Raw genomic sequence first — 15,940 nt, forward strand, 5'->3', positions numbered from 1 at the left:
CCAATTAAAAATGCTATGCCATATTTTACCATCTAATTTGCTACAGCAGCCAATCTTTTTTTCAGTGTACACCTTATATTACATGAAGTTATAGAAAGTCTGAATCCGCCTGTTATATTAGATATTTGTGGTATCGAATGCCTTACATTTGCTATCCGGTTTTTATACAAGTAACCTCAAACTTATAGGTAGAATATGATAACTTTCTATAACTTCATGTATGTAAATGGCGATGAACATGTCGTACGAAGCGATCGGCAAGAGCTTCGTCCAGCAATATTGTAAATTTACAATACTGCTAGACGAAATTTTTGCCGATCGCCGAACATCGCGTGTGATATTCGATGACCCGATGCAAAGACCGAATCTCATAATCGAGAATGTAAGACGTGAGCAATCTCGCCCGTTCCTCTCGAAGCCGCGAGTCCCGTCGCGCGACTCCCTCGCGTCGCGACTATCCCGCCCGGTCTTATGACTGATTGACATAACCTCTTCCAGAAGAGACATTTATGACTGTTAATTGGTGCACTAGTGCACTATCAATATATTTTTTATCAATATATTTTTTCACTATATTTTTTCTTAGTGTACAATGAGAAAAAATATAGTCAATTTTATTTTATTGTCTTAGCTTTGATATAAATGTGATTTTTTAAATCTTGTTTTACAGCCACCAACGAGTCATAAGAGTGAGAGTCTACGAAGAGTCAATCTCACTAGGAATAAGTCGGCTGAAGTTTGTATGTCGCGAGGACGCCGCACATTCTCTCGATCCAGAGTCACATAATTTTAGTATTTATAACGCAATGAATTACGAAAACCATATTATTCACGTCCTAGCAAACGAGAATGGATTGAAATGGATTGAAATGGATTCAGATTTTCAAAAATATGGATTCATGAATGTTAAAATGAATGTTTTTCAATCCTGAATGCATTTTTATTCATTTATAGGAATTGTATGGAGCATATTTCTATGTCTTTCAATCTAAAAATAATATCAACTTTTTCTGTGCATTGTGAATACTGTTCAATTCAAAATTTTGAATAGGAAATGCAGTTTTTCAATCCAATTGTATCCAGTTGAATCTAATTGAATTCAATTGAATCCAATTAAAATATTCATCCAAAAAGTATTCGCTATTTAAAATACGCATTCGGATAGAAAAAATTTCAATTCATTTTAATCCATTCTCGTTTACTGGGGTTGATAATGTGTCTTTATAATTATTCTGTTTCTTTTTTTCGTGAATGTAAACCTCTTGACTTAATAAATACGAAAAGTCTATTTTTATGAAGTAGTATCAAATTGTTTTTATAAAAGAGATGAAATAAGGTATACGTACGATTGTATAAAAAACGACTCAACATATAAAATTTTTTGAAATACGTGTAATTTTGATAATTCTGAATTAATTTCTTCTTGGTTATATCCACAGAAAATTAACGGGTCGATAGATATGGAGCTCTAAAGTCACAGAATCTGAGTATCCGCTGCGTACTTCTTTAGATAATTAGCAAAAGAAATAGCAAAAGAATATTCTCAGAAAGTTTCAAGTGAATCGAATGAAAATTGTAGAATTCTACAAGTTCGCAGCGATTTTACGATTAATTATAAACTATTATTGTTATCAACATTTTTGTGCAAAATTTTTGGGTCATAAATGATTGTTTTTTTTTTTTCAAATGTTCATCATTTTCACGAAAACGCATATTTCTAAAAACCCCTACGTGCTTTTTAAGTAAATGTTATGTAGAAAATAAACATTTTTGTCCAAAGTGATGTAACCCTTTAAAAAAAGTAGGATGGATAAATCACTTTTTATTTTTCTGGATTTTATTTTTTTTTTTACAATTTGAAAAAAGGAGTAATAAATTTACTAATATGAATAAATTCCGAGTCGATCTGCGATATATATTATAAGTCCTCATATGTATCGATATCATGGTGGAATGTCCATCATGGATGTCATGGTGACGAAACTGTCATTAATCTGCTGACACAGTGTTCTTAAAATTACGTATATTCATAACAACTTTCAGGATTTTTAAATAAACTGGTGGTCACCCCACCAACGCTGTTTCGCAGTAGGAAGGAAAGTGATCGGCGAACATTACGGTCTACTGAAACTTACGTCACAAAATCATGGTTTGTGAGATTTAACAACGGATTTTTCCATTCATTTTTACTATTTTTATTTAGGAATTTTTAAATTCGTAATATATTTTTAGATTTTATTCGTAACACATTTTTAAATGTTCTCCAAAAAGTCACAATCATTGTGATTAAAGTAATTTTATTACTATGAAGAAATTCCTTTTTTTTTAACGCGCAATTAAATGTGAAATTTTAATTAATGAGACGATTATAATGATGATTAATGAATTTTATCTCTTTTTATTTATTAACAAATTTGACATATTTAGGTATATATGATGTTTTTATGATATATATATATAATTCTTCTATTCCAAGATGAAGATTCTCGAACGTATTTTCAAAGACATTAAATTGCATCGACTATTTCTGGATCTTTCTCTCTTGTCGGCAAAGATAAGTCTGGCGATGATAATGGCAACTTTCAGAATGATTGTACCGCGTTCCATGAAACGTTTAATAGGAGAAACCGTTCTTGTAAACTTGTTTTGCTTTTTATCAAATTGAAGGAAAAAGTTGCAATGATTTTAAATCTTTAAAATTTATAATACGTACATCTTTTTAAAATTATTTTATTTGCATTGAAATTAGATCACTGGAGCCGGCCATGGACTTGGCCGCGAATTAGCGATACAATTATCTTCGATGGGTTGTATAATTGTTTGTTGGGATAACGATATTGATAATAATCGATCGACAATGAGAGAAGTGTCGAAAAATGGCGGAGAAGTAAGTATATATTTAATTTTCATTTAAATTGCATTTTGTTTTTTATTTTTAATACAATTTTTTGGAAGAGATACAATCAAATGTTATTAGAAGATATGCATATAACTATTTTTAGGTTTACGGTTTCGTGGTCGATGTTTCGAAAAGACTGGAAGTACGCGAGACAGTGAGATTAATGAGAAAAGTCGGTGTGCCGGATGTGACAATGCTCATTAACAATGCGGCTGTATTATATCATAAGCCGTATCTAAATTTTGATCCGGACGACGTAGAAAAGACATTTAACGTTAACGTACTTTCGAATTTTTGGGTATGCGCTTATGCTATTAAATTATATTCTATAAATTGTATTAATTTAATTATTGAATATTTATTAGATATTTTAAATATGGATAATTTCAAAGTTATTTTATATGAGTTTCGCTTAATAATAACAATGCACTCACACTCTTCAAGTTTAATTAAGTTATGTGACATTTTTATTAGCATTTTTTAATCAGGAATTCATTAAGTCTTTTTTTTAAATTAATTAAGGAACAATTTTATCGAGGTGTAAAATAATTTATAAAGCTAATAATTTTTTAATTTTAAATAGACAATAGAAGCATTTTTGCCTATGATGTTAATGAAAGGAAGCGGTCACATAGTAGCGATAAGTAGTATGTGTGGCATTTATGGAGTGTCGCAGAAGGTGGCATATTGCTCATCAAAATTTGCTGTGAGAGGTATTTATCAAAATTTTATTTATTTGTAATAGAATTTTAATAAGTTTAATTCGTAGGCCTTATGGATGCTCTTTACGAGGAAGTACGACTAGATGAAAAGAAACCTAATATTCATTTTACAACGATATATCCGTTTTATATTGATACAGGGTTAGCGAAAGATCCCAAATACAGGTGCAGAAAACACTTAGATTGAATTAATAATAGACGCTAGGTTTTGTAAGACATTATAGCAAAAAAAAAACATACAAATTTAATATACACTTAATGTAATTATATCTCACTCATCATGGGATTGTACTCATCATGCTATCAATTAAACAAGTATTTTTTTAACAAGTATACATCGACGATATCTATGATGAAACAGCGTTTCCGCGCAGACATCTTCCGGCCTGGTCGCGGTAATTCGCACGCGAACATTGTATTTACGAAACGAGTCGTCTTTATCCACTGCAACATAGCGTAATTGCATGGAATGTAATTAGCGCCCAGTAAGTGGAACGGTCTGATCCATGAAGTAATAATGAGATTAGAAAAAAATTACTGCATCTATGATTCACTATCTCCGACGCGATTTCTAGTTTTTATATATTTAACATTATATTGAAAAGGAAATGGTTAAGGTTATATGAATTTAAAACATCTTGATGTATTACTTATTGTTAGAAAATTTTATTACGCCTCTCTTTTCTCGTAGTAAAAAGAAACTTATACATTTTTCAAATCAAATTTAATTAGATACAAAATCAAACTTTAAATATGAGTTAATAATAAGAATAGTATAAAGGTATAAGTTTTCTTGTCCGTATAATATTATATGACATACTTTTTTACGTATTACAGTGCATGATGAAAAATACTTGTTTTATATTCATAGATTAAAATATTAATAGATTAAAAATGAATTTTAATCCAGAATGAATTGCAGGTTTCCTTATATCTTCGGCGTTGTAACACCAGAATATGCCGCCCGTGAAATAATTAAAGCAATTCGAAGAAACTATACAGAATATTCAATACCGCGATGTCTTTTTTCTTTAAATGCAATCAACAGGTACATACTGGATCAAAAGTCGCGCAGTTATTATCTGCTTGTCACATCTATTTAACATTTAAATTTGTATTACTTTATATATAATTTATAAACGTTTACTCCTGATGATTATGTTGCATGATGAAACGTTTATATTTATCTTCTTCAGGATTGTTCCAGAGAGCGTAATGCGTTTGATATTAGACTTTTTAGCGGATGTCGATCAAAAACAGAAAGAAAAAGAAGCAATGAATGCGAAACTAGATTGATAAAAGCTTAGGGATTATACAAAGGTGCTATATTTTTTTATTAGATATGAATCTTACACAATAGATAAAATTTAGTTTACCTTTAATATATAATAATGTATTATTAGATTAATAAACATACGTTTCTATACATTTTACTTGCATTTATTATTAACGATTAATTTGACAATTTGATATTAAATGCGAAATTTGTTTACTTTTAAGAACGTCGTAAAATAAAAAAAATTGCAACACTTGACGCTTTTTTAAAATCTTATTTTTAATGCAAATAATTACTTTTGATGCAAAATTATGATTTATGTTACTAGTACTTGTCTTTTTCTTTTTTTGTAAAGAAATTATAGGTCTGTACATAATTTACATATAATACATGTACAATTTTAATTATGTGTAAGATTTGTAATATTTGAAAGCTGAAGATATAATTTTAATTTTACTTTTCCACGATGTGTTGATGTAAACATATTACTACAATATCTAATAAGAGGACCAGTGATTGACCTGAACTATATCGGAAGGAAAAGTACAATGTTCTTTTAGAAAGTAAAATATATCAAGTGTGCAATCATAATCACGCTGTTATTGTCAGCCTATTCGATTACGTAACTAAGTGTGTTAGCTTCGGTCAGTACATGAAATATTACATCTTTCGATTTATAACACAAACTGTACCTGTCTTGTAAAAATAATATTGTTTGAGTGCACCTTCTTTACTTCCGCGTTATTACTTCTTGCAACATAATTTACTCGATGTTCACATGTCCTTAACTTATACCCGAATGCGTGTATGTACATATATGCAAAGTTTTTATTTATTTACGATTTGATAATTGATTGAATTCTTGGATCACGGATTAATATTTTTATCTATCTCTATATGCATTTAAATACTTTGAACATGCGATCTCAAGTGATATATGACAATTTGTGTACAAGTGGAAACTAATATTTGTACAACTTTTTTACATTTTGTATAAATATATATATTACAGACGATTTCTCGGAATAACTTCTCATTAGACGAGGTCATGGATAAGCAGTAAACAAAGGTAGTAATGATACTATTCAACGAATAAAACAGCTTTTTATGTAAAATAAAAAATTGCTCAGTTGATAATACGTTATAATAATGTATTATATGTAATAAAAATAACATATTATATTTTTATTCATAAAAATTAGAAAAAGAGTATAAATATTCTAATAAGAGAGTGTCAATGCACATTTACATGTATTAAATATTGAATGCATTTTTTAAATTTTGTAGAGAATAAAAAGCATAAAAGGTATTCTTACAATTAGAATGTGTGATTCAAGAATAGCCTTAATTTTGAATAGTGGATGAAACCGGCTTAAAAAGCCAAGAGTGTCTTTATTATTTTCCTATTACACTTCAAGCAATGAGCATAATTTTATTTTATTGATTATAAATGTTAAAAAACATATTGATATTATAAATTATGCAAAAATGGCATAAATTTATCTCATTTTTCTTTATGTCCCTATATATAATCAATAATGTAAATTGTGTAATTTTTATAAGAGATCTTTGCACAATCTAATTAAATCATTACTAAATAGAATCATGTTGGTAACTGCATGAATTTGCATTACAATATAAGAAACAACAAGCTATTCACGATTGTAAAAGAACTCTGCTCTCTATTAAAAAAAGAAATCAATCTAATTACTAAATATAGAATTCTATAGAAACCTTTTCTGTATTTTTGTACATTAATAATACGTGTAATCATTGTAATTTCTATGTTTTTTATAGATTGTGCCTATATAAATTAAAACGTTTAATAAATTAAATGTAACATTTAAAATAAAACGTTACGAAATAGTGTGTTGCGTTACAAGACATGACATTAAAAAATTTCCCTCAAACAAATTCATGTCTTTCTTGTACAGCTGATCGCAGAAAGGTTGCAACACTTTTTTTCCGATGGATCGGAATTAGGGCGGTTGAACATAAATGGTTAGATCTGTAAGTAAGAACTAAACATTCACTAAGCAAGCTGCATTCCAAAACCCATCGAAAGAAAAGTGTTGAAACCTTTCTGTCATCAGCTCGTATATGTACACTGAAAGAAAAGATCGTGAATATGGTATGACATTTTTAATTGCTGCAGCAGCCAATGGTTGCTGTTAGCCGCTAACGCAACCAAAAATTGGCTGCTGTAACAATTAAAAATCCTGTGCAATATTTTACTATCTAAATTGCTGCAGCAGCCAATCTTTTCTTTCATTGTATATAAGTCTTTCAAAACTTTTTAGCGTTTAAAGATTTTTGCATAATAAATTTATCTATTTTTCTTTTGCATAATAAATTTAATTTTTTGCCTATATAATGCTAATAAAATTAAAGACTTTATAATATTTTATTGCTAAATAGGAATGATAAAATATTATAAAATCTATAATAAATTTTTATATCGTAGATGAATTTACGTAAACAATTTACGTAAAATTTTATCAACATTATCATTTGGTTGAGAATAATATTAAAAACTTATGGATAATTGTAATTAAAAATCAATAATAGAATTTCTTTTTTCATTAAATCAAGAATATTTTCATTAGGAAAATCCAGATGTACATTATTAATATTGAAATTGAAAGTTATATTATACGTGGACGATTGATGATGTGCTTTCAGCGCTATTCACATAAAGAGAATGATGTTAGAAAATCGAGCAAAGAAGGAAAGGAAGAAGTAAATGACGATGCAGACGACCTTGGTTGGGTCTTATACCCTGACTATTCTCAGCACGTTGTACCGTTGCGTTGTTCAGTCAAGTTCAAGCGATTCGAGCGGACTGACCGCTGACGTCGTTACATTCACGGAATTGTTTCTTTACGTTCCCCACTGTTCACAAAACTGTCGAGTGACTTGGAGATCCAATGTGATCCAGTGATCTACGCGTCCCTCGCGGTAACGTTTCTCGCTCTATTCCTTCCGTGCGACTATAAGACCGCTGCACTGTGCTATATGCGGACTTATATTATATATAGTGTAAATTTGGATAATCTATTAAAATAGGTATGCGAAGAGACAATTTGCATTCATAATAAAATTTACGTTCTAAAATTTATTCTAAAATTGACTTATGTCAAAAATAGAAACTTTAAAGTGTTTTGTATTTTTATTTTATCTACACACAGAAAAATTAATGTTTTATTAATATCAGTTAACAACGGTTTGAAAATAATCTTGTTAATTCAATAATAATATTAATGAAATAGATTATGCTCAAGTTTTAATAAAATGTTATTTGTTAGTATTGTTATTGAATTAATAAGATTACTTTCAATTAGATTAATACCGTTAATACAATATCATTTTTTTCATGAATTTTTTCATTAATTTTTCATTATTTTTGATAGTACAATTTTGTACTATATTATATCAAGAAATTTGATATAATATTTAAAACTTTGAAATGTTTAAGTGTTTCTATAATTAATATGTATATATATATTTGAATTAAAATTTTATGCATAGAAGATGAATATCCGCTCAACATTGTTGAATTTAGGGAATACGATTTATTTGTCTAGCTCTAAAATATATATATTTATATAACATATACATGTAAAAGAGATCATATATATTATATATTTTATTTACAATTAATTAGAACATTCAGATATTCCAGAATAATTGAAAAATTTATTCATAAAAGAATTTTACAAATAGATACATCAAGTTTATTAATCCATCTCTCCTATTTGTCTTGACATATATATATATATATATATATTACAAGATTAAACGAGTAAAAAACCGTTCAAAGCAAATAAAAACATGTTACGGATTATCTGTAGATTTTATTGAATAATAGATTATTTGAATAGTTTTTAAAGAATAAAAATATATATAAATATTTTTAACAAAATTAATTAATGATATCTATTTTTACATTATAAATACATACAACTGTATCAAACTTACAGCAGTGACTAATCCTGTTTTACGATATATATCTATGTGTACTTCAAACTAATGGCAACAAAAGTTCAAGTGCCTTTTACGAATAACATGTGATCTCTAATGTGTAACGTGTCAGGAACGTGATGACGTAAACAAACTGGTCATAAAAAATATACGCTATTATTTAGAATGTTTCTGTATCATATTATCGATTTGGTACAGATATGGTATTCTAATTGCAGAATAGCCATTCAAAATAAAAATATAATTCCTGCAAATTATAAGAGTGCGATGAGAACGAAATAATACATAATGATGTAAGTCGTAATTTGTCAATCTATCATGTGCAATCAATTGATCCAATACGAAGTATTCATTAGTTACCACTGCATTTCTTTGTGTTATTGAAATGGATTTATGATTAACTGTTTTTACTGCTAGTCTTTGTCCTAGATTTCTTTTAAATATGATGCAATATTTGATGATATTCAATTAATGTTTTCTGATTTACTAAAAATACAAAAACCACATGTTATTCGTAAAAGAATAAATATAAAAAGTTACGCAATAGATAATTAATCTTTATTTTGAGCTATTGTCTTAAGGGTACAAAAAATCTTTAGAGATTCACGTCTATGCCGAGATATTACATAAGAAAATGTAATAGTTTGTTTTGGAAAGTTTGATTAGAAATTCAAAATTGAAAATTTGATTAGAAACTTGATAAAGTTTATGATTAATATATTATAATTATTATTAATATTATAATTATTAAAATTAATATTATAATATTGGAAACCACAGATAGTAGATTAAAGAAAAATACATGTTTTCTTTATTTTAAAGTAATTTAAAATGATTAATTAAACTATACTTTTTGTTTATAAATAGAAAAACTTTGAAGATAAATGCAGCCCTGGTCTGCACAATTACTCGAGTGCATTATGAGATATGATCGCCTGTCAATCTGTATGCAGAACGTGAAAAAATTTAAATTTCCTCTGACTCAGCTTTAATCAGTAAAATGATAATATCGTAATTACAGTGCCTTTAAGAACAATTAAGTCTTAACATCTCATCTATACTTTTATCTCAACTTTTTATGAGTGCTTTGTGGTGACGATTATCGTTATTTCACATTAATAATTATTAGTTGACTTTATCATTATCGCTATTAATACAGTTTTTATTACGGTGTTATTAATTATGACAAACAAAAAGTTCATTGTATTAATATTTATCATTTCCCATGAAATATCAATTCAGAGCGAGTTACAAGCTTATATCTCGAATGATAGCTTTTAATTTTTTTTATATATAGCATTATATAACAGATATCTGATTGCGGTAAATGCACTGCTGGATTTTGCTTACTCTTACTTGATGGAAAGTGGTGCACCCAAAGAGAATATTTGTTACGTAATAGGAAAAATAGTGTTCGCTCTATAAACACCGCACCAGATTTATAATGTTGCATTTGGTTAACATATGCAGCGCATTTACGTACCCTCTATTATTGTGTCTCGCAAAACGTTTCCTCATATTTTCATATTTTTCCACAATAAACTATTTGAGCTTATATATGTAATACTGCGTTTGAGAAGCGCACTATATATGACAAGTACATTGATGTTTACAGGTGTTAAACCTTAATTCGAGTACTTTATATTTTAATTTTTTTATTACTTTATATCTTTATATTCTAATTTGCATTGTACTAATTATTTCATCAAAGTTCCTAGTATACTGAAAATTAACCTCCACTTGCGTGAGGATACAGTCTTAATACTGAAATTACATTGTATTGAATTATGTATTCTATATGAGTACACGGCTTTCTCTGCTGCATTACGAAATTGTTTTTATGCTGACTCGTGATTTTAGGCTGAACGTGAAGCTAAACATTTCAAAAGTGATATTGTTTGTTTTTCTGATGTCAAGATCGTGTCGAAATACGACTCAACCAAAGTTTTATGTTATTTAAACAGAAAAAAAACATGGCAACTTTATGGTTTGTTAAACTTATTAAACACCACAGCACTTTCTTCTTTTTAATAGATATGTAGACAGTATTATAAGCATTCGTATAATATGTTTCACTTATCGAGTCAGAAAGAAACTAATTCTATAGAATTCTTGTACACTATTCTTGGTGAAAGTTTTTTTAGAATTCTTTACATAACTTTTGAAAATTTCTGTACAAATTTGATTATCTTTCTTAAAGTTTTTCTGTCTACACTGTAATCGTAGCTATAAAATATAATAAAATCGTATATAGTTATAAAATAATTTAGTTACACACAAAAAGAATTACATTTTAAACTATTATTTTATTCCTTTAAGATAGAATTAATAGTTTTTTTAAAAAAATATTTACATAATTTTGTTTTATTTATATTATAATTAAGGTTATATTTTTTATAAAATACTAAAAAAAAGAATATTTTTTTCAAAACTGTAGTTAAAACATATAACAAGTTTTGAGTAGATACTTATAATATAAGTCTAACGTTTCTTAAACGCGTTCTATTTCAGTTTGACTCACGCAATTTGTAACTGTTTTATTTTCTGCTTTGCACAGTGTAAAAACGTTAATATTACCTTATATAATACTAATCTGTTATATAATATTAACAAGATCTCTTTAGCAGTTTTGTGACATTTTGCAACTGAATTTAGTATGTTTTCATCATGATATAGTGTAAAGTGCAAAAATAGAAGCAGACACGTATATTTCACTGCTTAAGCATTAAGTAATGCAAATTAATTTCCGGAGTTACTCGATCAACTGCATATTTTCTTTAATAAAATGCAACAATTATAAATTAAATCACGAGTAATAAACTTTATTATCATATAGCAGTAAATTTTAAGTTTTAATAAAATATACAAATCTAAAACGATAATTTAATTAAATACAATTAAAATTTTTTAATTATGCAATATATTAAAACTGGTGTAGAGGCCAAAATAATGTGACCTATTTAGAGCATATTTCAACTCGTAGAGAATCTCTGCAACAGTCTCTGGCATACATGATTTATTTCTGTAGAATTAGTTTGCTTTCACATCTCGATGCGAGGATCGTAAATCTTTTAGGATGCTTGCTTGTCTATAAAGTGTTACATTCTTCATTACACGTCATATGGTAGGCATACAGAACTTTGCACGTTACATAACTACTTGCTCATAACCGAGTTGGTGCTTTCTCATATGAAAGTGCATTGATTTCGACAGAGTGCAAGTATAATTTGTCATACCTCCTAATTACGAGCAATAGTGATTTTTTTTTAACTTTTTATACATGTTTATGAATGCAGTACAGAAAAAAAATTAAGAAATAATTAAATTGAACATAAAAAAAAGGATATACTAATTTAGAGACTATAATTTAGCTAGATGCTTCTAGTATTTCAAAGAAAAGAAATGCAAGACATGAATGACCCAATCGTGTGTACTGAAGATTAATGAATATTATTGTGACATTTTATATTACAAATTATAATTGCATTATTTATAAAAATTAATAATAATGATTATATAATAATAATTATGTATACATTTTAAAATCTAATAAATAAGTTAATAAATAAAAGCGTAACAAATGACTCAATTAATTATTAATTAATTTACAGTTCGTAGTTATAGTACTTAAATTTTAAACAAGTTTTATCAAAATTGAATATTATAATAAAATAATTAATCTATATTACGTTTGAGAGCGCCAATAATCGATCAAAGTTAGACTTGGCTGAGGTAATATTTTTCGCAATTCTTTACCAAATTAATTTAGGAGGGATTATTTTCATATATAGGAATGTCCGAATGTTTCGGCGCACAGTCACATCTGAGATAATGAAAATTTAAAAATTAAGAATATATTAATATTATATTCATAACATCTAATTTTGACCGATTATTGGCGCTCTCAAACGTATGTATGTTGTACATTTTCATGGTCGGATCTTAATTCTTATTTGTTAATCTATATTATTTTGCAGTGGATGATGCTACGAGTTAAAGACGAATCAGTGACTACAAATTCAAGAACAGGCTTTTCGATTAATTTTTTGTTTTATCTTAGCTTCGAATTTCTAATTGGCACTGTCATCTCTAGTTTCTTAGTCATTCTTAATATTATAAAGTCTCTTCTGCCAAAGCCACCAAGGGATTTGAGCGGTGATGTAGTTTTAGTATGTACACTTTTCTATTCACTAATTTTAAATCTTCGTTTGTACACAGCAATATTGCACACAGCGTATTGCACACAGGACAATATTGCACACAGCGTATTGCACACAGGACAATATTGCACACAGCACATTGCACACACGACAATATTGTACAGAGTGTACTATTGCACACAGGACAATATTCCACACAGCGTAATGCACACAGGACAATATTGCACACAGCACATTGCACACACGACGTTATTAGCCAGTTACACTTGTATCGAGTGCACGATGAAAAAAAGCAATACGTTGTGTGCAATATTGTCGTGTGTGCAACATTGCTGTGTGCAAATGAAACTGTAGGCAATCGTTTTGTAGGCAAACGGAGCCCTCCCCTTGAAAATGTAGAATAATTCTTTCTTAATGGACAAATGTTTCCTGTAACAGATTGCTGGTGTCTCGTCGACCCTCGGCGAGTCTCTCGCCGAGGAATTCGCGAGGGGTGGATGTTCTGTGATCTGCATGGATAACGATTTTAGATCCGTAAAGGAGATAACTACCAGGTTAAAATCACAGTGCAATAAAGTGAAGGGAATCGGGCCTAACCATAGGGAAAAAGAACAGGAGAATGTAGGGCCCACAATGGCAGCATACGAATGTAATCTGCTGGATCGTAATGCCATACGTGAGATCGCCAAGAAGGTCGAGGATGAGGTCGGTGGCATCGACGTCCTAGTGACCTGTGCCGGGCAGTCTTATCAAGATATTTTCGATACAGTCAATACTACTCTCATGAGCCATTATTGGGTGAGCGTCAGTTAATAGTTGTGTCCTTGAAGCAATCTTGTCATGTCATAAGACATTCATGCATACATCTTTTTATACAGGATGTTTCTGAAATAACGTACATTAATCGTACAGTGCTATTCCTAATAAAAAATTGAATCGAAAAGTCTTCTACTGTTTTACAATTTTCACAATAGTTAACAAGATATTAGTTATTAAAAATCGCTGAATTAGTAGGTTCTCAATGATTTTTTTTGGTAAAGATAAGAAAATGCAGTACTAAAAAATTGATAAAAAATTCTGAAAAAATTCTTAGAGTTCTATGAGAAGAAAATAAACAATTTTTGTTCTTGCAGTTTTTCTGTAAAGTTGATAGTAATTGAGTAAAAAATTATTGAAACCAATATTCAACCATATTTAATAATTATTTGTTAATAATTATTTAATATTTTATTAAATATTACGAAAATTATAGAATGATAGAGGACTTTTCGACTCAGATTTATTTTATTAGGAATAGCACTGTATGATTAGTATACGTTACTTCAGATACACCCTGTATATATCATTATCATTTATTATTGCGCTTTTTTCAACTTTTAATATCTGCTTGTAAGTTTTTAACTATCCTTTTTGTCTTGTAATCCGCAAATCCGTTTTTTTTCTTTAATCCATCTAATTAGTTACTTTCAGTTTTCGATCTCATTTTGGCATATTTTTCATTATAATTCGTTTTGAATATATGTATGTATATTCAGTCTGCCTTCGGCTACGATCACATACCATCAACTACATTCCATATATCTTTGACTTCATTTATTATAAACTGTGATCTACAGTTTTTCTTCTTCTTTTTTTTCTTATTGCAGACGGTGTTAGCGTTTTTGCCATCTATGCTACAACGCGATAGAGCGCACATTGTCGGAATTACGCCAATTACATCCACCCAGGATGTATATTTGAGCTCGAGGGCGGCGATCGCCGGTGAGTATAGTCAATCATAAAAACCATTCGTCAAATCGCGTGCGGTAAACAATAAATGTCATGTCGGTTAATAACGCGTGATTTATTTACATGTAGGTCTCATGGAAAGTTTGGGTCAGGAATTGAGCAATCGTAATAGCCATCTCACCTTCCTCGCGATTTCACCTACAACAGCACACAGGTAAGCTTTTATAAAAAGAAGAAAAAGAGAATAAAGAAATTTCCTCATTGTTCCTCTAATAACTAATTTGAAAACACTAACTTATTTTACAGCTCGACAAGACGAGAAGAACAAGAAATGAAAAGAATGGCTAAGGAGATTGTGCAGGCAGTCAGAAGAGGACAGTGCAGCATTAGCATTAATTGGTGCTCAAAAATGATATATCAAATAAGGTAAAAAGATTGAGCTTATTAAAAATCAGTTATTGTCAAGATCGATTTATAAGGTATTATTTTAAACATTATATAACATAAATATTTGAATATTTCAAGTCAAAATTAAATTTGAAGAAATTTGAAGAAGCAATAAATTTTTAATCATATTACAGACATAGATGCAATAAAAAATGAAAAAAGTTTTATTTTAAACACAATTATGTAAACTGTTATACAATATTCTTTTATATAATTTTTTATTTTATTATTTATTGTATATGTACGTTTGTTTTCACTTTGCTAACATCTCAACATTTTTGCACAATTCACATTAAATCATGCAGGTTTGATTTTGTGGCAATTAAATTCTTGATACAGTATACATCATTTTTAATTGACTTTTTGCGATCTTGTATTTCAGTTGTGTGATCTATAGCGCAATAACGACGGTCTCACAATGGCTTCACACGCAGGGATGCGATTATTCCTTTTAAATCCTGTTCTTGCTCATGAAGCATGAAGCATTCCAGTCGGCCACCAACACGAGTGTGGGAATTCGCGTTTTCTGTTAGCGAATTTCCTCGAGGTAGACAGTAAAAACCTTTAAAAGTTGTTTGAAATTTGTGCAGGGAGCAGTACTTCCCACGAATTATGTGAAGGGAAGAATCATTCCAAATATTCACACGGAGTCAAATTAGAATTATAAATCGTCATATATTACAATATTTTAGTACATTATTATATTGCTTAAAGACGATCTTCGTAG

General features: G+C 29.0%; 2 protein-coding genes across 6 annotated transcripts; both read left to right on the forward strand.

Moving 5' to 3' along the window:
• Positions 1-2,472: 2,472 nt before the first annotated feature.
• Positions 2,473-4,938, forward strand: firl (firelighter). Its single transcript, XM_018460319.1, has 7 exons — positions 2,473-2,635; positions 2,750-2,887; positions 3,003-3,197; positions 3,483-3,612; positions 3,669-3,786; positions 4,544-4,669; positions 4,818-4,938. The coding sequence occupies exons 1-7, from the start codon at positions 2,477-2,479 to the stop codon at positions 4,915-4,917; spliced, it is 966 nt and encodes a 321-aa protein (XP_018315821.1). The 5' UTR covers positions 2,473-2,476; the 3' UTR covers positions 4,918-4,938.
• Positions 4,939-7,720: 2,782 nt separating this feature from the next.
• Positions 7,721-15,880, forward strand: LOC108730549 (short-chain dehydrogenase/reductase family 16C member 6). Of its 5 annotated transcripts, none has more exons than XM_018460320.1 (7): positions 7,721-7,855; positions 12,856-13,047; positions 13,477-13,836; positions 14,685-14,799; positions 14,896-14,983; positions 15,073-15,192; positions 15,596-15,880. In XM_018460320.1, the coding sequence occupies exons 2-7, from the start codon at positions 12,859-12,861 to the stop codon at positions 15,666-15,668; spliced, it is 945 nt and encodes a 314-aa protein (XP_018315822.1). In that variant the 5' UTR covers positions 7,721-7,855; positions 12,856-12,858; the 3' UTR covers positions 15,669-15,880. The 5 variants fall into 5 exon arrangements, with proteins under 5 accessions (XP_018315822.1, XP_018315825.1, XP_018315826.1 ...); XM_018460323.1 differs by having other exon boundaries at positions 14,896-14,980; XM_018460324.1 differs by having other exon boundaries at positions 14,896-14,980; positions 15,082-15,192.
• The last annotated feature ends 60 nt before the right edge of the window (positions 15,881-15,940 follow it).

This window comes from Mycetomoellerius zeteki, unplaced genomic scaffold (assembly GCF_001594055.1).
Source record: "Mycetomoellerius zeteki isolate Tzet28-1 unplaced genomic scaffold, Tzet1.0 scaffold93, whole genome shotgun sequence".
In the NCBI taxonomy this organism is placed as follows: domain Eukaryota; kingdom Metazoa; phylum Arthropoda; class Insecta; order Hymenoptera; family Formicidae; genus Mycetomoellerius; species Mycetomoellerius zeteki.